General features: G+C 44.9%; 2 protein-coding genes across 18 annotated transcripts in view; one reads left to right on the top strand and one right to left on the bottom strand.

Annotated features, from left to right (window-relative positions):
* The window catches only part of LOC6578270 (PDZ and LIM domain protein Zasp), a 64,486-nt gene extending 57,318 nt beyond the window's left edge, over positions 1 to 7,168 (top strand). For 8 of the 17 annotated variants that reach the window (XM_032729952.2, XM_032729948.2, XM_032729953.2 and 5 more), the window contains 4 exons: positions 733 to 4,975; positions 6,317 to 6,500; positions 6,587 to 6,826; positions 6,897 to 7,168. In XM_032729952.2, the coding sequence (XP_032585843.1) occupies positions 733 to 4,975; positions 6,317 to 6,500; positions 6,587 to 6,826; positions 6,897 to 6,974 (4,745 nt within the window). In that variant the 3' untranslated portion in view covers positions 6,975 to 7,168. Of the gene's footprint in view, positions 1 to 732; positions 4,976 to 5,354; positions 6,214 to 6,316; positions 6,501 to 6,586; positions 6,827 to 6,896 lie in introns of all 17 variants that reach the window. The other 9 variants (XM_032729958.2, XM_032729959.2, XM_032729960.2 and 6 more) reach the window with 4 other exon arrangements.
* A 3,754-nt stretch (positions 7,169 to 10,922) lies between these two features.
* The window catches only part of LOC6578269 (probable serine/threonine-protein kinase DDB_G0282963), a 54,048-nt gene continuing 38,782 nt past the window's right edge, over positions 10,923 to 26,188 (bottom strand). The window contains exons 4-7 of the mRNA XM_002004149.4: positions 18,363 to 18,547; positions 15,200 to 15,428; positions 14,504 to 14,596; positions 10,923 to 12,224 (exon numbers count right to left, since the gene is read on the bottom strand). Of these exons, the coding sequence (XP_002004185.1) occupies positions 11,762 to 12,224; positions 14,504 to 14,596; positions 15,200 to 15,428; positions 18,363 to 18,547 (970 nt within the window). The 3' untranslated portion in view covers positions 10,923 to 11,761. The remainder of the gene's footprint in view (positions 12,225 to 14,503; positions 14,597 to 15,199; positions 15,429 to 18,362; positions 18,548 to 26,188) is intronic.

The following is a 26,188-nucleotide window of genomic DNA, read 5'->3' as shown; positions in this document are numbered from 1 at the left end:
CCAGCTCTTTTTACTAACTAGTTTCGACTTGTAAACGGAGAAATACTTCATATTTAACTTGTTGGAGCTTCACTCTTAATGCGTTACTCGATTAACTTTCAACTCCATCAAATTAGTTGCAGTCTCAGCCTGTGGCAGCTGCTTTACACTACTCACACACTTCTCACACGTTTAGTATTTAAAATAACACTAATTGAACACACTTTGGAACTTGTTGTTCGTTTTTGTCTCACGTAAGGAGCTGATACTTGGCATAAGCTGAGCTGAGCTGCTCTGCTAAGCGGCTTAGCTGAATTGTCTTGCCCCACGGGCCATGGCAAGGACAAGGGCAATGGGAAGGGGAAGGGGAAAGGCAAGGGCTAGGGCAAGGGCTAGGGCAAGGCAAGCGCCGTTTGCCAGTTGTAGTTTAGCTTCGCTTTGTTTTTCTGCTCTTGCGTTTCTCTTGTTTTTGTTGTTTGCGCCGCCTTTTGACATCTCTCAAGCGCACCGCCTTCACCTTCGACCGAGCTTCTGCTTCGCCGTCTCCGCCACCTCCGCCACCTATGCCGCTGCCGCCACCACTGCCGCCGCCGCCGCTTTGCTCAGAGCCAACGACTAACAAGCGTATGAATTTTATTTCTTTCTGCTCTTATATTTGCCTCCGCCCCCGCCTCGCCCTCGCTCCGCTCTCGCCTAACTAACCACTGCTTTGCCCCTACCACGCCCCTCGACCCCTCTACACTCGACGCGCAGAATTGGAGGCGGAAGGCTTGCAGCCGCAATACGAGGAGGAATGCTACGAGGAGGATGTCGAGGTTGCCATGGCAGCCAGCCGTCGCTCGCATGGCAGCAGCTTTTCGTGGCCACCGCCACAGGATGAAAGTCATACGGCACCAACCGCTGCACCACTCTATATAGCCCCACCCGAAACGCAGCACGTGGTGGTGGCGAAGCCTGTGCAGGAGGTGCCGCCCCTGCCGCCGGGTAGCGCTAGCTCGCGCCTCGATCCGCAGCCGCAGGAGCGGTCTCAAGCGAACAAGTCGCAGCAGCCTTCGCAGGCTCCACAGGCTCCACAGGCTCCACAGTGGCAGAGCTACTCAGCACCGCAGCTGACGCAGCAGCGCGTGCAGCAGACTCAAATGGAGCAAGAGTCGAGCTCGGACAGCTATACGTCCACATCGACAACCACAACAACCACCTCGGAGGAGTATCAGCGCATGTACGCCGCCCAGCTGCAGGCCTATCAAATGCAGCAGGCGTGCTACGAGCAGTCGGGCTCTGAGCTGGACTACCAGCTGGATCAGGACGCGCAGGATTATGCCTCGGGCAGGCGCAGTGCCCAGGAGTGCGTCGACTCGCTCTCAGCGCCATTGAGCACCTACAAGCTAATCGATATGGTAAGGGAGGTGACGCCCAGTCCCGTGTCTACTCCAGCTCCTGGTGCAGCTCCTGCTCCTGCTCCTGCTGCTGCTCCACCTGCTCGTCACGTGGCGTTCAACGATGAGCCAGAGATCAAGGAGCTGCACACTGAGCTGGAGACGATACCCGAGTCGGCCGAGGACCGCGAGGGCCTCATCATTGAGCAGCGCTGCCAGATACTCGAGAGCGAGCGCATGTTCCAGGCCACGCCAGAGATTAAGATCGAGATAGCACCCGTGCGTCAGCGGCCACCACCCTCCAAGATACCCAATCCCATGCCAAAGGAATGGATCAACCCCATGATTCGTGTGCTTACCACAGCCCCGGAGGTGCCTTTCCACCTTGTCGAGTGTCCGTTCCCCAAGCCTTGCGACGATAACTTCGAGGCGGAGGCAGCTGCTGCTGAAGACGCAGCCGAGCAGGCAGCTCAACAAGCTGCAGTTGCTCCACCTCCACCACCGGCTCCGGCTCCGGCTCCTGCTGTCGCTCCCGCTGCTGCTGTAGATGCCTATGCCGTTCAGCTGTTGCGCGAGTCGCCGCCACGTGGCAATCGACTCAGTCAGGCTATGGCTACAGCGCCGGAGTTTCCAGTTCGCTTCGCCCCGCCCGCAGCCGAGGGCGTTCCACTACCCGAAGAAACAGTACCCTATATGCCGCCGCCCATGGATATGAAGCCGTACATGCGCGAAGATTATCGTCCAAAGAGTCCGTTCGTGAGCGCCTTGACCACCGCCCCGGAGCGACCCTTCGAGGGTCACTTCGACCGGGATGTTCCCATCCATATGATAGACCTGCCCACACCCAAGGAGCACCTGAGCATGTGCGACGCACTGTGCACAGCGCCCGAACGTGGCTATACCCCACTCAATCCCGAGAACGCGACGCAGCGCCGTGAGGAGGAGCAAAAACAGCAAGAGCTAAAGAAGTATGAATTTCAGGTGCTCGATCATGAGGAGGAACTGGGCATCAAGCCGGAGCCGCCCGAGTCTGTGGAGTACTTCAAAACGCAGCCTCAACAGCAGCGCAAATCCTCCGCATTTGCGGCCATGCAAGCATTCCAGCCGTCTCGCGAGCCACTTTCCTCCAACGCCAACGCCAACACCAATACCAACTCCAACTCCAACTACTCCAATTCCTCCGCGTCCAACTCGAACACTGTCACAAGTTCCCTAACGAAAGAACAGAACGATCTTGAGTACCAGAAGTACTGCAAGGCGCAGCAGCGCAATCAAAAGCGACTCGACTACTTTCACAAAAAGGAAGAGGAGCTCAACCAGAATCAAACACAGATGAAACTTTTTGAGACTAACTCGTCTAATTCGAATGCGAATGCTGCGACTGCTTCCTCTAACTCCTCTTCCACAGTCCAACAGCCCAACAACATCAACATCAACAGCAACAACAACAACAACAGCAATAACAGCAACTCCACCTCCAACTCTGCTTACGTCGCCCAAACCCAGACCCAGGCTCAAACCCAGGCTCAAACCCAGGCTCAGACTCAGGCTCAGGTCCAGTCTCATGTCCAGGCCAGCAGTCGGTCCTCCTTTTCAGCCAGCTCCAACCTGACCTCCTCCACTTGCACTACCAACCAGACAGCTGTAAATACCGCTTGCAAACTCGATGCCCACGAACTGATCGAGGAAACCGCCGAGGAACTCGAGCACTCTGAGGTACTATTCCCGCCACCATCCCCGCTCAGCCACTTGAAAGGCAAAGCCGTCCAGTCCGGTTTGCATAGGGCGGATGCCATACCCAAGTACCAGCGCAATTGGACAGTGCTGCCCACCCAGAGCCCCATACGCACACCGGAGCCACAAGAGCTGCGCGAGAATGTGCCGCTTGCTTTCGTAGATGCACCCAAGCAGCCGACGACAAGTGCCAGCTCAGAGACTGTGCACAGACCCATTGCAAAGGTTTCGACGGCATCGACGGCTGCTCGAGGCTCGATTGCTTCGGTTGCCTCGGTTGCTTCGGTGGGTAAGCCAGCGGTGCAGCCGTCGGTGCCCATCATAATTGAAGATCGATCGGGTCCAGTAACGATGGCTTTTCAATCACTAGATGAATATGAACAGCCCGATCAGTCGCTGACTCCTACTCGGCCGTACACGCCCTGCTCGTCCGTCTGTTCGATGATCAACAAGCCGGCACCCATCATACCCTTCTATCAGACAGAGGAGAAGCTCTGCTTTGATGAGTGCCCAGCTACGCATGCGCGCGACTATGATCAACGTGCTGCCTCGCCCTTTCCAGATCGCGCACGCTCGCCAGCGCCTGGACCTCCGCCGAACCCGCTCTCGGCCATACGAGCGCCACGCATGAAGGACCCCTCGGAGTCTCAGCTGCTCTCAGTCGGAGGATCGCGTCTGCAGGCGGGCTCTATCACCACGGGCCAGAGCTACCAGGGGCAGCTGCTGGCCCACTCCGAGCTCAGCTCGCAGTCGGCTAGCCAGAGCTACAGCCAGCAGCCGGAGAAGTTGACAGAGATGCGAATCGGCAATGTGAATGTGCAGCAGCGCGAGCAGTCCTCACAGCTGCAGGAACAGAAGCAGTCGCAACTCCAAAGTCAAACCAAGACCCAAATTGGCAACACACAGATCGAGCGCAGACGCAAGGTTACTGAGGAGTTTGAGCACACCCAGAGTGCCAAGACCATCGAGATACGCACGGGCTCCAGCTCCCAGACGCAGATAAAGTCACAGTCTCAATCGCAATCGCAATCGCAATCGCAGTTGAAGTCTCAGTCTCAGTTGCAGTCTCAATCGCAGTCGCAGTCTCAATCACAGTCACAGTCGGAGTCTACGGAACGCCGCTCGTCTTATGGGCGCACGGGTTTCGTGGCCAATCAGGCCCGTCGGCTCTCTGGGCTGGAGCAGGAAATTAGCAGCTTAACGACTCAGTCTCAAGCCATCAGTGCTCGCGCCTCGACGCTAGGCGAGGGCAGCTTCCCACAGCTGCGTTCGCCCACCTTTGAGGATAAGTTTCCTCTGAATCCAGCTGCTGTTGAGTCAAGCGTGCCCAACTATTCAGCAGGGTTGACAGCAGGCAACAAGCTGCTCGGACCTCCACCTGGATTCAAGCAGCAACAGCAACAGCAGCAGCTGCAACAGAGGTCGGCCTTCAAGTCAACTTCCTCGACTCAGCAACAGCAGCTGACCTCATCGCTAACATCAGCTTCAGCAATTACATCCGCATCTGCATCAACATCTGCATCAGCATCAGCATCACAAGCGTCGGCCAGTCTAACCAAAGCTTCTGCTATTACTACCACAACTAATAATCAAGCCTGTGCGCAATTCAGAGGCTCTGGAGCCGCGGGCTCCTCATTAACAGCTGCGCTGGCCAAGCTGCCAACTGCTTCGGCGCCAAAGCCAACAACAACTACAGTTGCGCCACCCGTCTTTCCGCCCAATCTAAGCGAGTTGAACTCTAATGTTGATGGTTCCACAGGTGCTGGAGGCAAGGGCGGAGCATTCGGAGCCACCTCGGCGCCAAAGCGTGGACGTGGCATTCTCAACAAGGCCGCCGGACCAGGCGTTCGCATCCCACTGTGCAACAGCTGCAATGTGCAGATCAGGTGAAGAAGAATTCCCCATGCTGTTTCAAGTTCTCGTTGTTGTTTTTGTTTTGTTTGATTTCTATTCATGTTATTTTACTATCTGGAGTCCCAGGTGAATTCCAGGCTCCAATTGTTACGTATACTTCTAATTCCCCCCAAGCCACAGCTGACCTGAGACTTGCTTCTCTGACTGTTTAGAGAGCAAGTCCTGCATGATTGCTAACCACTTACCTCGATTATATATACGGCTTGGCTGGCGAAGCTCTGATTAATCTCAGATTGTCTTTGCCAATGCCATTTAGGTCTAAGTCTCCAGCTAATTCATTGCACGAACTGTAAACCCTAACCAATTTCGTTTGTTGTTTTTCGTTATCGTTCCATTATTCCCTTGCCGCAGGGCCTCCTCCGCTTGCTCAGCCAATTAACTCGCATGCTAATCCAAATGCCACGCTGCCACGCCCCATTCAGAGAGCGACTGACGAGCATATCGAGACGGACGCCACAGCCATGTTGACCGAGTCCATAGGCCGCATGGATATGGGCGAGCAGACGCCTGCCTTCATGCAGGAGGCAGGCAAGATCATCTCCAACATGCTGGAGGCGCGACTTGCCAACAGCGCCACGCCCTCCCACGCAGGCAGCAGCTTAAGTCTGCGCAGCAACAGCAGCTCGAATCTGACAAAGAGTCCGATGATAGTGCGCAAGCGTCTTGACCTGGACGACTTCAAGCACATTGATCCTACACAGCCCGTGGCCCTGCACCCAGTTGTAGCTGTGCCACAGTCTCCTCCACCGGCCCCTGTGCAGCACCAGAAGCAGCTGCCAATTGAGCTGGGCAAACAAAAGGCACAGCCACAAGTGGAGCGTGTAGAGCAGACGCTGCAGCTCGAGCTGCCGGCGCAGCATCCAATGAGCAAGATCCTCGATATCTGTGATAGTGGCAAGGCGAGCCAAGAGCAGCCGACGCCCGAGCCAGTTGCCTTTAGAAATAATCTGAGGCGCACGGATGCCACCCACGCTGCCGATCGTCGCTCCTACATAGAGCCCAAGCAGAACTCCAGCAGCAATAACAGCAGCGGCAAGGATACCAAGGATACCAACAACAGTCAGGGCGGTGCGCCCAAGTTTAGCGTTTGTGTCAGGGCATTGGGAGATGCTCAGGGACCCATGTCGGAGGAGAACGAGAAGGCCGTAAGTCAGTTGCTCAAGGATGGTAAGCGTCCCATATGCTGTCAGTGCAACAAGGAAATTACATCGTAAGTAGTCTAATTGCCTAACAGCCTGCGCCTGCCCAACCCGCTGCCCTTTGCCTTTCCCTTCCACCCAATGCTAATGCTCCAATCTGCCATCCTTTTGCAGGGGACCCTTCATTACGGCTCTGGGTCGCATCTGGTGCCCCGATCACTTCATCTGCGTGAACGGCAACTGCCGTCGTCCGCTGCAGGACATTGGCTTCGTTGAGGAGAAGGGCGACCTCTACTGCGAGTATTGCTTCGAGAAGTATCTGGCGCCCACTTGCAGCAAATGCGCTGGCAAAATCAAGGTAAGCACTCCACTCTAGCACAAGTCTCTAAGAGTTAAGCCCTAAGTCTCTCTCTCTCTCTCTCTCTCTCTCTCTCTCTCTTCTAGGGCGACTGCTTGAATGCCATTGGCAAGCACTTCCATCCGGAGTGCTTTACTTGCGGCCAGTGCGGCAAGATCTTTGGCAACACGCCATTCTTCCTAGAAGATGGCAATGCATACTGCGAGGCTGACTGGAACGAGCTGTTCACTACAAAGTGTTTCGCCTGCGGCTTCCCTGTTGAAGCTGGCGATAGATGGGTGGAGGCGCTGAACCACAACTATCATAGCCAATGCTTCAACTGCACTGTAAGTATATGATATACATGCATATATGTTCGTATGTCAATGGATTCGCTTAATCTCCTATTTTCTATAGTTCTGCAAACAGAACCTGGAGGGTCAGAGCTTCTACAATAAGGGCGGACGTCCCTTCTGCAAGAACCACGCGCGTTAAGCTCAATCACAGATCTTATTGTATATGGCTCGACTATGGACTTCAGGGATTACGCACACTAACAACCAACAACCAACCTACAATAACCGACAACAACAACAACAGCACGATTAGAAAAGCAACAACAGTTCTGAATTAAGCATTGAAGCTCATTAAAGCAATTATCAAATTAAATGATGCCTAATTAATATTAATTAATTTCCTTTATAATTTGTTTTCTTTGAACTGTTATCCTAATTTTAAAAAGAAATGAAAGAAAATCAAGCATTGTAAACGACACGAAATCGAATTAGTTTTCAACAGCAGCATCCTTATATATATATATGTATATGTATATGTATATATATATATATATCCGACTATCCACACCTTATATTTATATATTATTTATTCATCTTAACATAATCGAATTATATGCTTATATACATATATTTGAATGTATTTCACAAAAGTTATTTAGTTTCAAATGAGAAGAAGTTGCTGTTCTCAAACCGCGCAAAAAAGGATTTCAAATGTATAAAAACAAATGTATATTTATATATTATATATCCTAAATCAATCAGAGCGCAATCAGAAAATTATTGAACTACTTAAAACAACTAAAACTCAATCTAAAATTTGTGTTGTAAACCAAATCAAGATTATCTTAATTGATTGTACCTTGTACTAAATTACTATCAATAAATTTCGAAATCTTTTTCGCGTTAAATAAATAGAGTTTTTAAAAACCTACAGTAAATCACAAATAGCTGCAAACTTTACTTTTCCATGGCCTTTAATATGCTGTTTCTAACAAACTAACTTCTGATTTTCTTCTGAGTAGCCTGAATTCTATGAATTTGGCCATCACTAGTCAGCCCCCAAAATGAAGAAAACCGTATGCCTATCGGAAATCATATACAGTATCATAAAGCTGAACAGCAAGAGGTGAATAAATGGATGCAATACGGTTCTTCTCATCATTGATGTAAAACTGTAAGTATTAGTTATATAGGAAATACATAGACTTTAAAACAAACTTTAATTCATTTAGGTTTTTGCCTGCAGAGCAATGAAAGCGTTAGCTATAACTACATATGAATAAACCCAATGGAACATTGTGGCGGAGATAGATATTTACTTATAAAGTTATATATTTACTTAGAAAGTCTTCTGTTTATAGTAGTCTGTATAGTCTATCGGTAAGCCCATTAACTTGTCGAAAATTAGATTTAAGATTTAATATATGAAAAACTAGTTTTTAAATACAAATTTTACTTATATTTCCCCAAAAAACGTTAAATAAAGAAAAAGTATATAAATTAAAAGAACTGTGTTTTTATTTTGTAGTTAGTATTTTGCTTTGCATACTTTTAGGCATATCATTAAATGTGTTCACCAAAATAAATGTGGCATACTTTTGGATGTAACTGATATTCGCTGGCCCGTTGCAAATTTCGACTCAAGAACCAGGCAAAACAGCAAGTCACAGAAAGTAGACAAACATGTAAAATTTTGCTCAGTGTAAAAATATGATTTGCATAACTTCGGTGTCAGCAGCTTTTGTTGTCAAAACATTGAATTTGTACCTGAATTCCCCTCAATTACCAGGCGAACAGAAGTTTGCAGCAAGTTGATAAAAAATTATTTTTTCAGTGTAAAATTATTGATTGCATACTTTTGGGCTTATGATTTATTTGTTTATTGAATATTAGTGTAGCATACTTTTGGGGGGTCGCCAATATGTGCTGGCCTATTGTATCATTTCAGCAAATTTCCACTCGTTTGCCAGGCGAACAGAAGCTCGCAGAAGGACACCGAAAATGGTCAAAAAATGACACTCGAGACTTTCATGACACGCACTTTTGGTATGCAGCATTTATTTGCCTTGTATGTCTAATATTACGTTAAACCCCTAAAAATACCAGGCGAGCAGCGAAGAGCAGCAGCTCGACAGAAATTCCTTGAAAATTTTAGTTTCAAGGTCAACCAATTGAGTCCATAGCTATGAGACCCTAAACGATCTCAAGGTCATTCGGTGAGCGTTTCATGTTGTATGGGCAGCAGCAGGGCTGAGCCAATGGCGTGGCCTGAAAAAAGGTGCATGCATATTAGTGAGCATTAATTGCGCATTTGTGTAGAGAAATGCTAAGAGATCATAAACTCAGTTGCATATCATAACATTTTCGCTATGCCCAGAGGACAAATATTTGCACTCTGAAGTCAAATTTAAATGTAAAACAACTAAAAACACCAGGCGAGCAGCAGAACGTAGCAGCTGGACATAAATTCTTTGAGTGGGAGATTTCACAGAAATTAGTTTCAAGGTCATGCAATCGAGTGCATTGCTATGACACTCTAAACGATTTCAAGGTAATTCGGTGAGAGAGTTTCGATGTTTTATGCACGGCTGAAGTGATTAGCCAATGGCGTGGCCTGAAAAAAGGCACATGCATATTAGTGAGCATTAATTGCGCATTTGTGTAGAGAAATGCTAAGAGATCATAAACTCAGTTGCATATCATAACATTTTCGCTATGCCCAGAGGACAAATATTTGCCCTCTGAAGTCAAATTTAAATGTAAAACAACTAAAAACACCAGGCGAGCAGCAGAACGTAGCAGCTGGACATAAATTCTTTGAGTGGGAGATTTCACAGAAATTAGTTTCAAGGTCATGCAATCGAGTGCATTGCTATGACACTCTAAACGATTTCAAGGTAATTCGGTGAGAGAGTTTCGCAGTTTTATGTACGGCAGAAACGTTCAGCCAATGGCGTGGCCTGAAAAAAAGGTGCGTGCATATTAGTGAGCACAACTGGCGCATTTATGACTAGAAATTCTCAGAGATCTTCAGTGAATCAACAGTGCTACGCTAATGCACTGTTAACTAACATGTTTAGCCTTACTGCTGGTCTCTGTGCGCCTAGTACCTCCAAAACTTGCCCAGCTATTTTGGTGAAATACCAGCCGCACAGAAACGTTATGTGGGGTGCAAAATATTCCTTAACAGTATATTAACAGCGTACTGTTACCATAATGTTCTTTAACAGAATAAGAACATTATTCTGCATATATTTAACCGTTTATTTTTGAATATCAACTCCCAGTAAAGTAACCCCGCTAAATAAAATAAAAACAGTTTGTATATTTACTGATCAAAATAATTTATTGATTTTTCAAATTTTCACAGTGTTTGCTGACTTAAATATATATTAATTCATACACATATACATACATACCGCTTGAATTATAACATCTTCGGGAACTTAACACTATTTGTCGCCCGATTTCCGAAGAATATATCCTTTTCGATACGAACCTTTGAAGTCCTTCGATCTGCATTGAAAAATATAGATTTCATAATATTTTTTATTTATTTGGAATATTTGATTTCCCCGATCTTCCATTGCTCGGGATCTGCGAAACAGTCGCATATACTGGAGGGTCTGCAACAGGGTTTTCTTAAATATGCAATACGAATTGTAAGCTGTGAGGCATAGTCGGTACAGCGCACAAGCAACTGCTGTGACGTATTTCGTGAACTGCTCAAAAAGTATGCAATGGACTTTGCTTGACTCACCCACACACACGCATACAGAAACACACGCAGGCGGCAGTTTGGAGAGCCGAGAGCAATTTCATGCTCAACCAATTTTTGTTGTTTGTTCATTTGGCATTTTCCGAGGCGATTTTCATGCCATTTTCCTCGCCAATGGCAGAAGGTGTCAATTTCTGTGTGTTCGCTCCACATTTTTGCGTGCTGGGTGTTAATCGCCGGACCCAACTGCCAAAGCCCAAAGCCTACACAAGGGCCCGGTCCGTGGCCAATACGCAAGCTTTACGCTAGATTAAGCAGCCCATACGACTATGTGGGAGTGGGTCGGGGAGGGGACGCACTACCACGCCCTTTTGTTGCTGAACTCTGGCAGGCGGAAACGTAGAGGGGACAGAAAAAAACAATTTGCGGTTTTCGTGGCATTTTATCAACATTACATTTTTGCAGATGTTTTTGGTTTTTAGTTTATTTCAGCCAGCAGCGGGCTTCAAGATAATATTTAGCATATCTATATATATACTATATATAGAATACATACATAGTATTTTCTAACTGTATTGTACTTATGCACGATCCGTGTTAGATAACAACAGCGCTACAATTTCTATTTAGTTTACTTGTATTTGTTTCGCTTTAATTATTATTAATTATTTGTATTTTATTTTTTATGTTATGTTTGAAACGCATGCAGAAATCAGTTTTCATTTTCAGTTTCCGTTCGATTCGTTCCATCGAATATGCGCGCAAAATTTGTCACCGTAGCGTTCCGTTGCGAATTTACATCAGATTCATTCAATATGTTTTATATATAATATATATTTGGATAGTGGAGCAAAAAATCTAGACTTAATGCATGCACTCGAAATATTTACAAGACTTTGATATATCTTTAGTATTTATGGGATTATGGATTGGTTGCTCGAATAATCTTCTTCTAATACTTTCGCATCTATATAGAGTACATACAATATATGAGAGTTAGTTTCGCAGCACTCACTTATATGCTATACAAAAATAAATTCAACACATTCAAGTACAACAAACATATAGTATGTATATATATCTTAACTAAATGCCGCTTATCTATATCTAGATATCAAAGTTGTTTCGTGCTATCATTTAGGAGCAGAGTTTCCTTCTTTTCTCTTTTAGTTTTCGTATCGTACAAATAAATACCTTTGGGTTAACGAGTGTTTCAGTTTAACAAAAAAAAAAAAAAATAGGCCTTAAGCTTGAGCTAAGCAGCTGGGCTACAGGTGCGCCAATATGTCGATCTGATCGAGCGTGCTCGCCTGCCCCGCTGCCTGTGGCTGCGCTCTGTTGGCCGCATGCACGTCCGCCTGGGAGATGGTGACAATTGTCACCAGATCGCCTTTACCCTTGCTGGTCGACGTCGTCGTCGTCGTCGTCGCCTGCTGCTGCTGCTGCTGCTGCTGCTCCTGGTTTCTGGCTTCGATCTCCACAATGGCCGAGGTGAGCAAAGTATTCGACTGCAGCGCGCTGTAGTCTGGCAATTGCTCGCCGGACAGCTCCGGCAAATCCTCATTGGCCAGCAGCCGCCCCGAGGGCGCCGTCTCGATGGTCCGCTCGACCGAAGAGGGCGTGGCGTTGCGCGAGCGATAGCTGGGCGGCAAACTGTACTCCGAGCCGCCCATGCTGCTGCTGATGGTGCCGCCGCCGCCCATGCCGGCACGCAAGGTGCTCAAAGGGGCTCTGCAAAGAAAGGAAACAGAGTTAAGCCACACAACGAATAAAGCATGAGACAAAGTCAATGCAGGCATTTGTATCTGTATGCATGTCCAGATCTTTGTCAATTTAAATAACAAAAGGCGTTCGGTCAATTGTTGCCAGTCGAGTCAAAAAAGCATGGAAAATGGAAAGATCCTTTCTTCTGTTTGGGCACAAAATGCAAATTGCATAAAGCAATTTGAAGTATGTAAAATTGCATTTAATTGTTGCCGACAAAAGATTTCAGAATGCGTAAGGAAATGCGAATGTCAGGCATACTAAGTAAGCAAGGACTCTCATCTATCTCTCCATATCCCGCTGTCTCACTCGCTCGCTCACTCGGTCTCTTTCGTGCGCCTATCTCTGGCCTAACAGGCAATTTTCACAGACATTCGACTCTGGTGCCTCTGTCTTTGTTTGTTTAATTGACTTGGCTAACAGCTTTGCCTGGCAATTGCTTATTCCCTTCCCACTCTCTCTCGTTCTCTCTCCCTCTACCTTCTCTCTAGGCTTTGCTCAAATCCTTGCCCAGGATCTGGCCTATTCTGGCCTGCCTTTCGCAGATTGCCTTTTAACATACACTCGCTCTGCCTGCTTGTTATGCATCGCAAACTCCACTTCAAGTGTGTGTGTGTATGTGTGTGTGTGTGCGAGAGATGCGTGTGTGTGTAAATATTTTGTAAAATTTCACAGATTTCTTTGTTCGCATCTTACATCATATTTGAATATGCCATCACACATGCAACACACACACACACACTCGCACACTCTCTCACTCCGATTCGCTGCCACACACACTTTGCATAAGTTTTTGCTTTCCGACATACTTCTCTGTCACTTTTTATACCCCTTGAAAAGAACAGTTCAGAGCGGGCATATTCGATGGACAAGAAAAATCTGGAACTTTGATTACCTATTTTTTATTATTTATATTTTAAGCTGTTTCTTTTCTAGAAATTGGGCTATTTATGTTTAGCCAAAGTCTTGTACATATTCTATTTTAAGAGTAGTTTCTTACTACCAGTGTATTTTTATTCCAATTCTAAGCTTTGTATAATCAAGGTCTCATATTATGTTATTTTCCTTCCTTTTCAAGTCAGCTACACTCAAAGTCTAATGAATATTATATTTCAAATCGCGTTCTTACTCCGCCTATCATTTGAATCACTTGAATTCGTATTTATAGTCAAAGTCTAAGTCTTCTTATCATAAAATTAAACGTTTGTCATGTCTCAATATCTAAAAGTCGACTCTGCTCTGTCTTCCTCGCTCTCTCTCTCTCTCTCTCTCTCTCTCTCACCCTCTCTCCCTCTGGTTGCCTTCTCTAGGCCCCATGGTCTGCAGACAGCTCTAAGCTTCTTATGTGTATTACAAAGTCCTTGCCGTATCTGTTGTCTTTTCATTTCCATTATCGGACATAAATATTTGAGTGCATGTGGCCTTGTGGCGTCATTATAAACAAATTAATTTGCCATAAATTTGCATTTGTCTTCGTGAATATATTCATGAGTGGGCTACTCAAACACTCGAACACTGTGGAACTTTCAGTTTTTCGGCTATTCGATATTTCAGTTGGCTGGCAATAAAAAAGTAAACTTTTCTAATTAGCCAACATTGTGTGATCAAAGCAGCAATTATACTGCCACCCCCCCCTCGCCATGCTTCTCCCATTCTATTGTTTCCAATTTATGCCTTAGCTTCCCTGTCCTTTCGTTTAGTATTTCAATTGTTTGAAGTAGAGTTTCTCCCTCTCCCTCTGCCTCTGCCTCTGCTTCCGCCTCCTGCTGAATTCAATTAAGTTGCAAATGTCACGCGCCCAACTCGATATCAAGCAAAAATCATTTCAAACAACAAATTTAGCTATTGACAGGCTCCGAAAGTTGTTTAGAATAAACTTTTTTCTTTGCGGTGGGCGGGGCAACCCCAAGCAATGTGTCAATGCGGTTGGCAGTCAGCACCAACCGCACAAAGCTAAAAACCGCCAACGCTCCAGCCGCACCCCAGTCAACCACCAAAGCCACCCAGTCGCCCACTCAGCCCCCCAGCCACCCAGCCACCCTACTAATTCCTCTCCTATTGCCGTTTCGCACTGTGCGGCGTTGTTGTAAACATTTTGTGGTTGCAGCGCCAAAAACTTTACAAATAATTTACGAGGGGTGTGCGAACCTGCTGAATTCCCAAGGCTAGAAGAAGGTGGCAGGGGAAGAGTGGGGAGCTGGGAGAGTAAAGCAATTCTAATCAGGGCTCTGGCCATGCGCACTCACCTCAGCAAGCTGCCAGCATGAGATCGATATGTGGGCGGCGGGGAATTGCCGCGCACCACTCCATTCTGACGATCGCGATCCAAAAGCAAAAGTCTGAAAAATACAATTTGAGAATGTATAATATTAATTAAAGAACAAATTACTTATATACATTTTAAAATATTTGATAAATGTACACGACCTATGTTGACTATGGATAAGCTCTAGCTGCTCTAAAATTTATGCCCACTATAAAATATTTGAAATTAATAAGATTCGCGCTTGCTATGGAAAGCAGGAAAATTCTGCATAAGATTCACTCGGACGGAATGTATAACCAGTCAGTTATCATGGAGTAGATAGCCTGATCCAGAGTATATGCGTTCACATGGCTGTATGTGTCGCGTTGTTTCAGTGCTGTCCAGACATTACAAAATATAATTAGTATTAAAAAGTAGCCATAATTTTAAAAAGCTTTTTTAGCACTCTTTTGGCGCATGAAACCCTCCCACAAAGAGGTAGAAAAAAAAATATTAATGGCAAAAATGTCAGACAGGAAATTTTGTAGTCCAGTGTATAATTACATAATGCAATTAATTGCGCAAGGACATGCGAGCGGATGCGGTTAGCCGAGCATGTCCGCTGCGCTGTCCTAGCCACGAGACTGGACTTTACTCTTCTACTCCTGCTGGCCTCCTGCTGGCTTCCTCCACTCACCTGAGTCGATATTCCTGCATGCTGGCCTGGTACGAGGGTGGCGGTGGTCTATGCTGAAACTCCGGATAGAGCAGGCCATGGGGTGCACCGCCTCCTCGGGTGCAGGGCCTCCTTCCACAGCGGGCCAGGTCGACGCTGGTGCCCAGACCCAGGCCGAGGCAGCTCTGACCACCGGGCGCCGTCATTCGCCAGGCGGCGCCGCTCACTGTGACCAGCACCACGCCCACTCCTTCAAAGAGAAAGAGAGAGAGAGAGATTGTATTAAAAATAATAGTTTAAAATATGAATATCTATATGAACTAAAGGAGAATCAATGAACCAAGAAAGAAAATAATAAATTTTGTTGCATATATAAAAAGTACATATAGATTGTACAAGTTTAAGCGATTTGTAAAAGTTGCTGTGGCAAGCTCTCAATTAAGTGTTTGTTCATTGTAATTGCGCTGCTCGAGCTTAATTAGACGTCAAATACTGCGTGGGCGTGGCAGTTGGCTAAAAGCAATCGAGGGGTGGCCAGCAGTGGTATAGGGAATGGGGAGAGAGGGTGTGGGGTGTGGGGCACGTGTGCAATGGTCAATCTTAATCAGGGGGCACAGCTTCCACAACTTCCACTTCCACTTCCACTTTCACTTTCGCTGCAGAGTCGTCGGGGCTTTCCTTTTGACAGCCACAGCTGTGGCACGGCCTGTGGCACGGCCAGCGACTCAGCTGCTGGGGCCAGTGGAGCATGGCATCATCTGCTGGCGACGCAGCCAAAACCTTCGGCTGAGACTGAAGCCCACAGCCGGCAGCTGATTAAAGACGGCAATAAAGGTGAACATCATTTTTATTAGACGAAATTGTCGACATTTTGCAGTCGCTGTTGTTGTTGCTGATGATTATTATATATTGTTGCTGTTGCTATTGTTGTTGTCGCACATTTTCATGAGCAATTTGCGCTCCTCAAGCTGAACGCACAGCGACTAGGCAAGAAAAAAATAAGTAAAAGTGCTTTAGCTGGCAGTAAACGACTCGAAGTTACCCTGATCCACGTGATCTACTATGATCTGAGCAAATTTTGTAGCTGCTATTCAAGGTGAATGCACGGGGAAAGGGTAAAGTGATGCACAGGAGACAGGAGAGAAGAAGCGGAACTGAAACGACTGAGAATGAGATGGAACGATAGAGGATAGTCTAATAATGCCCTTGTATGCATAACTCAGAATACTCTCCCCTACGAATCCAATCAAGTAACGACTTTCATTTTCCATCTTCCTTCTCCTCTCTTTACTCTGCCTGCTGCAAAGCTTTCATTTAATCCTCATACCCTCTACATCAATTTTCGTTAGGGTATTGGAAAAAACGCGAGTATAATTTGTGCGTTTGTTATGAGTGTGACAAGCCAAGGGGGAGCGTGGAGCAGGGGCTGACGATGCCTGCCGTGTCTCCATTATAGGCGACATGTGCTTTGTGGAGAGGCAGTCGCTGCTGCTGCTACCGCAGCTGCTGCTGCTGCCTTGATTGCCATTAAATTATGTAAAACTTTGCGTTACAACTCAACAATTTTTGGTAATTGCCGCCAGAAAATGGCGCAATGTCACGCTTCGAGTGCCCCAACTAAGCTCCAAACTAAACTAAAAGCGACCGGCAATTGATTAGAGCCCCGCATGCATAAGTAATGCTCATACCCAGACCGAAAACGAAAACCAAAAGCCCGACAGCCCAAGCCCAAGCCCAAGCCCAAGCCCAAACCTCGACCGTAAGACGCAGCTCGGAACTTGTGTCGCCGACCGCAACGTGTTCGACCTGCACTTGGCCCCGCTTCCAGTTACGTGAGTCCAAAGCGAAAAGCGCACACAAAACCAGCGCAAGAGAGAACCCATTCGGTATGACTCATGAGTGTGTGGCTAAGCGAATGCGAATGATTCAATCATAGAAGCGCTGAGCAAAGTTCATGGAAACTCAAAGAGTTTGCAATTTGATTTATGCTAAAATTTCATATTTACCTGAAGAGAACTTGGAAAGCAAGCTCGAAGCAAGATAGATTGAAATCAGAGAAAGAGCTTTGAAAGCGAATATGATAGAGCTAAGCAAATCAGAGCTAACTGGTGTGAAATTCATAACACTCTCAGTTCGACTTATGTAAGTTGTCACTCATGCTTAAAGGAGATTTTGAGAGCTCACAGCATTCTCAATGTGATATCAGCACGACTATAAAACTAATTTGAAAGTGAATAAGGAATGATTGAATCAGGCATAGCTGGGATGAATGGACATGACTTGAGGTTGGAATTGTTGTTATGTGAACCATATTTAAAATACCTATTGAAATTGTAGACCCAATACATAGAAAAGAAAGCTGAGAGTCAACTAACAAACTGAAATGTGTGAAGGCAGCACTATTTATAAGACATTTTCATATTCATATCTTAATTTCTTTACTTGACGTTGCAATTTGATACAAATTTCTATCCTATTTAGATTTCATTGACTTGAAGCTAATGAACAAATCTGTTTCTTTTATCAAGAACAAATGGAAGGCATATCTAAAATCATGTACAGTAATTTACTTGCACAACCCAATTATAGTGTGTTTGTGTTGGTGTGTGTGTGTGTGTGTGTGTGTGTGTGTGTGTACACACAATGATCTAAAAGCATTCCCCACAGATCTATATAGATGATAAACTAAGCACACCCATAAACAGAGACAGCCACAAGCAATGACAATATTTACAAGCTCTATGTAGATATATCTCTCCCTCGTATCTCGCTCTCTTTGAGTCACCCTCCTCCCCCCTCCCTCTCACTCCATCTCTTTCTATCTCTAAAAACTTTGTAACCGGAACTAACTGCTCTGCAAATATTGACACATTTTGTGGATGTGTCTCTTAACAAAATTTGTTTGTGCTTACAACTGGGTCAGCAACAACAACAACAACAACAACAGCAACAACAAATGTCTGTTATAATTGTACAGCAACAATAACAAATTGTGTAAACCTCGCGAAAAAAAGTCGACAAAATGTTTTAATGCCATTTTTGTAATGTTTTGTTGGCCATCAATTGTTCGCCTTGTTGTCTCTATATGCGCATACACACACACACATATATGGTCTATAAACGAGCACACACACACATACGCTTACGTAATCTTATTATACGACTACAGTTGCTCTTTACTCACCAATCATTAGCAGCGCTGCAGTCAGATGCGAGTTGGACGGCCCGGCCAGCCCTGTGGCGCCCAGGGCCGCGCCGCCAAGGGCGCACGCCACGCCCCCTAGGGCTACGACGGCTATGAGCGCACGCAGCGGCGGTCCGGCGAACCATTGGCCGCAGCAGCCTTTGCCCGAACGCTCCGAGGGAGATCTAGAAAGAAGAAGAAAACGGAAAATCCTTTGTTAGTTTTTCGGTTTTTCCGGTCGCAGCTGTTGGGAAAATTTCAAGGTAAGTTCAGGTGGCCAAGGTGGGCCAGGTGCAGCAAGAGCTGGCAGCTGTTTTGTTTCGTGGCGCGTGCAAATTGGTTGAGCCAAGGAACGACACAACAACAGGGCGAGAGGACAACCGGACAGCAGGACGGCAGGACATCAGGACAAGCAAAAGCGCAGCAGCGCGAAGGCTGAGCGAGACAATTGTTGTAGAATGTTTTTTGATTTATGAGCTAAGAGCAACCAAAAATGTTGCGCAGCAAACACAATAAACCAAGGCAGGCGAACAGACGATGACGATGACGATGAGGATATATGAATGGGCTGAGAGACAGAGAAGGAGAGAGGGAGGAGAGAGAGGGAGCGATAGGGGTTGCGGATGGCCAACAGCGTAGAATATTTTGCGCACACGAGAAAAACCAGCAAAGGACAATTTATGTGACGCAGGCGGCAGACAGAGAGCAACCAGAGATGCCCAAGCACAGTGGGCTAAGAGTCTGTGAGAAGTGCATGAAAATTATGCGTCCAGAGAAGAGGGAAAATCCCTAACAAAAACTATATAAACGACATGTATTTTATGGCATTCAAAATAATAACTAAGCAGAGCTAGAGCTGCACAGTGGGTAGAAAAATTAATTAAATATATACTGGAAATTAAAAATCGATTACAAGCAATTCAAAAATTAATGAATAATTGATTATTTCATTGTTCAGTTTATATAGAACAGTCACAGTGGTCGAAGAGGAAACAGTGGGCTAAAAATGTTTGCATTGCTAAGAGCTAACTCTGAGTTAAAGTTGACGAAGATATTCAGGCATTCGAAGCCACTGTGGCAGTCAAACTATTAAACTACACTTCCACTGCAAATTGTATGTGGCTTAAGTGTGATTTGCGCCACTGTGCGCGAAGGAGCACAATGACGATGTGTGTGCGTAAATTCATTAGGACACAGCTACAGACTTCGACTGCGATGCAGACGCAGATATAGACACAGTCACAGAGGCAGCCATAGATACAGACATTGGAGGCAGCAGTTGGCGTGAGGCAGAGATTCGTTTAAGGATACGGAAGCAGGGGCAAGGCAATGCGAGGCAGAGGCGAAGCTGGCAGCAATTTCTTTATGGCCGCAGACGCTGCTGCGCGTTGACAACCCCTTTTCAAGGGCCTGAGCTGGGGGCTTGCCAAACAATTAGACGCCAAAATATTTATAGGCGAGCAGCTGCGACCCTTGACCCCCCACTAACCCCCACCCGGAATGGGACGCTGCCCACTTTTGTGTCATCGAAGCAATTTAAGTAGACCGAATGATAAATTGTTCCAAAATTACGTGCATAAAAAGGCAGCCGGAAATTTATGTTTAATAATTTGATGTTGTCGCCCGGAGAGGATCTCGTTGGATTTTTATACATTGCGCCATTAAGAAAGAGACAGAGAGAGGGAGATAGATAGAGTTGGGAAAGGGGTATGTACGCCTCGGGGCATGCACGCTCTGTCGTCAGCCTAGCTGGGAATCATGCGTGTGCGTAAAGCAGGTAAGCTCGAGGAGACACCTTTTATCAGCTGTCGTGGCATCGGATGATAAATAACCTCTTCTTAGCGCATCCATCGCTCACATTCCAGAGGAAATGAGTGCGCAAAAAGCAACTAAAAGAATTAAATAAAACCAAAATTCATTCAGCTGTGTCGGCTGACGGCGACATTTCTGTGCTCAAGTCGAAAAGCAGCTTTATCATGGGCTTGGCGAGAACAATTTCAATAGAATGGAATCATAAAAAGAGATGGAGGGAGATGAGAGGAGAAAGAGAGGGATATTGAGGGTGATAGTGAGAAAGGGAAAAAGAGAGAAGGAGAAGAGGGCCTAAAGAGGAAGCCAGTCGCTGAGAGTGAGTGAGAGAGATCTGAGTTTATCCCTCTTAGCCCAACAACTTAGCAGCCTTAAAGCGGGACTACAATTTGGAATAAAACATTCGATTATAGCTACGAATTGATTTCATTTGATTAAAAAATAAAAGGCCACTTGAAAACGTAGCCATTTTATAGCTAAGCAAGTGAAGTTTAAGCTTTTAGCTTTCAGTTTTTAGTTTTTAGCTATAAAAACGTATTAAAATGGAAATTGATTCCGTCTGTGCAAGCATTTGGCGCTTCGATTAGCGCACACGCCAAAAGTCCATTTATGAGCAAGTTTTATGACTGAAACTATAAATATATATACATATGTGTATATATACTGGTATCTTATACATGTATGCATGTATATTTGATGGGTGCAATTGCAGTTGGCGATGAACTTTTTAATCAATCTTTGCGTTTATTGAATTGAACCGAGCAACAGCGCTGGCATTGGCTTTTATTTTGTGTTGTACTTTTTATTTTTTATTGTGCATTTTCCCATTTGTTCGAGGGAAAACTATAAAATTGCTTAATCAATTGAAAATTGCGCACTCGCTGTGTAAATGTCACGCCGACAGCCGGAAAAGCTGACATTTAAATGAAAATAAAGTTGAAAACGGGCAAAATGGAAAGTTTCTCATTTTATTTAACGGTGCGAAAACTGTGTCAATGCTGGCAAATTACAATTACAAATTGCAATTAATTAATTAAAAACATAAAAATTGAAATGCAGATTGACCAACTGATTGAGAGACTCACTCAGAGACTGCCTGACTGCCTCGCTGCCTCGCTGCCTCGCTGCCTCGCTGAGCTGCCCGCCAAAGCTGCCCCTGAACTACTTTAAAGCCTATGAGTAACTGACTATAGGCACTGTATCGTATAATATATATTCTCTATATATATATTTTATGGCTGACAATCGACAAATGCGCAATTAGACGATTGCACAACAGCTGAGTTTCACCTGCAATTAGCGTCTGCTCACTCACTCACTCAATCAATCAGTCAGTCAGTCAGTCAGTCAGCCATTTAACTGAATCCTCAATTTCTATGCAGTTCGCATTAAGTTCTGCATCATATGAAACTATTGCTGTATCTGTATCTATACCTATATCTGTATCTATATCTATATCTATATCTGTAACTGTATCTGTACCTATCGCCTTATCTATATCTAGAAACATTACTCCGTTTTCTGCTTTAATGCTAATTTGTTGTTAATCAATCAACCAGCTTGTTGCTGTCGCTGTCGATGTTGCTGTTGCTGTTGTTGTTGCAACAGTGTGTGGCAGCGGCTTCTTTGTGCTGCGTGTTGGGTCGTTGCCACCTCAACATGGGGTCTCTTTCGCTGCACTGTCTCTCCGTGTCTGTCTCGCTCAGTTTACAATGCTCAACTTGAGAAATTCATGAATGCTTAGAACTTGTGGCTTTGCGGGTTAGCCGAGCTGGGGCTCCCTAGTTAGAGGCAAGCGGCTGGAGGGGCTGAGAGAGCTGCCGTCCTCTCCACTGAGGTACAGGCATTATGCAAAAGCGAAACCAAAGCTGTGGGAAATCATCAGCGTGCAGAGCGCCATTGATGAAGCTTTGCCACATCAAAGCGAATGATTGACATGAATTCCATAAAGATATTCCAATATCTGTCATGATGAATGCAACGACTCGTTCAAAGCTAAAAATTCGTTTAAGGTTTACTCTCTCCTATGTTCCGGATGAAACTTTAAAGTTTTGCAATAAAATTACTCACTCTCTCTCTCTCTCTCTCTCTCTCTCTCTCTCTCTTTCTTTCAACAATGTTCATTAATTCATTTAGGGTTTCTCTCTCTCTCGTTGTCGCTCGACATGAAAGTTTCAAGATTTGCAATACAAAAGTTCGCTTAAGGTTTCTCGCTCTCTGTTCACAAAAATCAGCGACTGCCGCATAATTAACACGTTTAAAAGCAAAAGTGGCTGAAGAAAAAAAGGCAGGTGAGTGAAAAAAAAACTGTGAAAATGCTATGAAAACTTTGCCAGACACACGAAAACTGAAGCAGGCCAACGGGGCATGGCAGGCAGTGGGGGCTAAGAGAGAAGAGGAGAAAAGGCAGAGAGGAAGAGCGACTGGCAACGAGGTGCAAACAAAAACTAATTAAATAACGCTAAAAAGGAATTCGCGCAGAGCAAACGAAATGTATTTTATTTCGCTTCTTCTTCTTCTGTGTTTTTTTTTTTTTTCTTGAGTAAATAAATTAACGTAAATATTTTATTTATTTGCTTTTTGCTTTCATCTTCATTTCCAGCTTGTTCATCTGTATGCCTCGTCTGTTATGAATGCACTTCTCTCCCTCTCCCTCTCTGTCTCACTCTCTCTATCTCTCTTGCGTAATGCAAAATTGAATAAAATTAAAGAAATGCAACGAATTGTAATCGAATACGCTTACACTGCATGAAATCAGTCAGCATAGATATATGAATCGGAAATTAAATGAGATAGAGATACAGAGAAAGAGAAAGAATGAAATATTAATGTAACTGTAACTAAAGATAATCTTTCATACAGGTATAGTGAATAGAAAGGCTTCTCAGAATAGTTTCAGCCGGATAGTAGCATTTGGCTAGGGGAAAACACTGTGTAGTAGAACTTAGCTCCATCTCTGGGGTTTCTTCAAGTGTATTTTAGATATTCATATGCCTATTTGTGAGCTGTTATAATTAGTCGAAATATAGCCGGGCTTAATAACATTGGCACATTTTCGGAGCCAGGCGAATGGGCAGAACAAAGCGCATGGAAAATAGCAAATTAAATAATGATTTTTCACAAGACCAAAAATAAAACAGAAATGCTGGCCCACAGATGAATGGCTAGATGAATGGACCGACGGCTGAGGCCGGCTGGCTCGGCCTGGCTTGGGGTTTTTTGGCTTGGCAACAATTTGAGCTGACAAAGCGTTTTTCTAGGTTTTTGTTTCGGCTTTGGTTTGCCTGTGGAGTCGAAGTTGGAGTTGGAGTTGGAGTAGGAGTAGCAGTCGAAGCGTGCTGAGCAGAGCTGAGCTGAATTGGGTTTAGCATTAGATCGCTTCACTAAATGTAAGTGGGCGCTTATAGCGCGCCAAAACGAGCCCCAGCAAAAAACAAGAAAAAACCCATTTTCAACTTTCAATCAAAGCTGCCCCCTGCCACGCCCCCTCTCCCGCCTACCACCCGCCCAGTCCCACAAACTGTAACCATAATTACAGAGCGCTTTTCAACTTTACCGCAATTCTGATTTGTAATGGAGTTTTTTCTCTCTCAAATTTTGTGTTTTTTTTTCTCATTGTTTCTTTTGTTTGGCTTTTGTAATTTGGCATGAAATTAAGGCACCTTGATTTCTATTTCTATACTTTATGTACCTTCATAGATGTATATGTATGTGTGTATGTGTGTGGTTAAGTGAGCTAAGCAAATTGTTATTGGGTTAGAGCGAGATGCCGAATCGCATATTCTGATTAATTAATGAGCAGCGCTGTTTTGATTATAAAGAAGGAGGTTAAAGACTTCACCTTAAGCTGTAAAACACATTTTGAGTTTCTATAAATTTACAATTTTTATAGAATTTTTTTTTATTTTTGCAATAAACAATCAAACGGTGTTTTAATTAACAGAGCTTTTTTAGTGGCATTTAATGTTCAAAAATCAACGGTCAAAGAAATTTACTTTGCATAATATCGTTGCCTAACTTAAGGTACTTTTTTTTTTTTTTTTTTTTTAATATAGTTTTATAGAATTAGTTTTCATATTTTTTCAATTTATGAAAATGGTTTTATGACAAACATATATTGTCGATATTCCTTTACTCCCCGTTGCATTTTGTAGAAAATAGAAGCAGGAAATATGACCGACCAGGCATAAAGCCGGGCTCAGGTGTTCTATTAAATTTCATGACAGCTTTAAAAACTTCAAAGAAAAATGGAGAAGAGAGAGGGAGAGTGAGAGAAAGAGAGGGTCCATCATGTCTGTCTGCAAATGTTGTTTAAGTCTCTGCTCAGAGCTCTACATATACAACTTATAAATCCGAGTCTATCTCACTCGCACCCGAACTTCCTCTGTACCCCCTTCTCCCCCTCTCTCTGCCACTCACTGCTTTTCTCTGTCGTTCTGGCTGCTACTTGTTCTGTTTTCTTTTGTGTCTTTTGTGTGAGCGAACATAAAGTGAGAAACCCGGTAGCTGGTTAACTAAAGCAGGAGACAGACGAGCCACTGAGCCACCGAGCATTTGTGTCGTAGAACCTGACATTCACCCAGTCTTAAAAACGCAGTCTAAAAATGAAAGCAGACAGCTATAAAAAAGGCCAAGATGAAGAAGAGTGAGGAATATAAAAAACGCCCAAAAGTTGAGTATCCAAAGCAAAACAGACAGAAGTCACGTTGACTTTTGTGTACTTAAAGAGCGGCCAAAACATTATTTTAGAGTCAACAACAACAACAGCAACAACAACAATTTCACACAGAAACTTCTGACCTACTAACTCCAGAGACGTTTAAAGCGGGCCACTGCTAGAAGGGGGCGTGACAAAACTTGGCCAACGTAAAGTGCAAAACGCTTTGACGCTTGACTGACGCCAAAAAGCGTCGAGAGACTCGAGTCTAGAGACGCGCGTCGACTTCAGTTCTGTTCGAGCTGCAGTTCTCTCGCCCTGCTGCTGCTAGTTCCAGTTCCAATTCCAGTTAAAATTGCAGTTGTTACACGCCTCAGAGTTTTAGATTAAAGTGCCAGTGGGCGTAACATACGAACGCACGACTTTGACAGACAGACAGCGACAGAGGGAGGGAGGGAGACAGGAAAAAGAGGAGGTAGAGAGAGACAACACAAAGTTGAGTTGTTAAACTACGCTAAATGCCCAACAGATTGAGTGACATTTGCTTGTGCTTGTACCTAAAGCTGTGATAAATTGATAAACTCCTAAAAGCTTCTTTAGAGAACTTTAAACTACAGATAAAAAACATTTTCAAGCAAAAAAATCAATTTGAATAGTTAAACTCTTCATAGTATTCAAAGTTACCGAAATTAATCATCAATTCCTCAAAGCTCCCATATATTCAATTGAAACTCATGCTGCACTCCATTTGTTCAAGTTGACTTCTCTTCAATTAAAGCTCATAGATATCCTTGAAAATCTCCCAGTTCAGCTGGGTATATGAGCTAAGCAACTTCACGCTAAAATCTTTCACTTTCCGACTCAATGAATACAGCTTGAAAGAAGTTCAAACTGATCTTGGAAAACTTTCAGCTGGTGTCATTGCAACTTGAGGCAGTTGCCAGTTGGCAACGAAAGGTGCCGCAGAGTCTAGAAAACTCTCTTGCCACAGAGCGAGAGAAAACGAGAGGGAGACAGAGAGAAGAGGCTGTGTGTGTGTCGCATTGTCTTGTTATCTCTTTTTTTTTGGCATTGTCGACTCGTAAGTGAGCTTAATGCCCGCGTAAAAGATTATATGGCAAAGTTGGCGCTGTCCAACCCAGAGAACGTCGTCGATGCACAATCGGCCCATAAAGGCAAAGACAAAGTTTGCCAGCAGCGCGACGCGTTTATTGCCAATTTTTGAATGCATAAAACGCAATCATTGCAAACTGCCCGCCCACGCGCCACTCCACGGAGAGAGGGAGAGAGAGCTGAAGAGAGAGGGAGAGGGAGGAAAACTCGTTGGCGTATATAGGGCAGCATGCCAAGTGTAAACTAT

This window comes from Drosophila mojavensis, unplaced genomic scaffold, assembly GCF_018153725.1.
Source record: "Drosophila mojavensis isolate 15081-1352.22 unplaced genomic scaffold, ASM1815372v1 contig_80, whole genome shotgun sequence".
Classification (NCBI taxonomy): Eukaryota; Metazoa; Arthropoda; class Insecta; order Diptera; family Drosophilidae; genus Drosophila; species Drosophila mojavensis.
The sequence above is the reverse complement of the archived record's forward strand: the minus strand, read 5'-3'. Positions and strand labels throughout refer to the sequence as shown.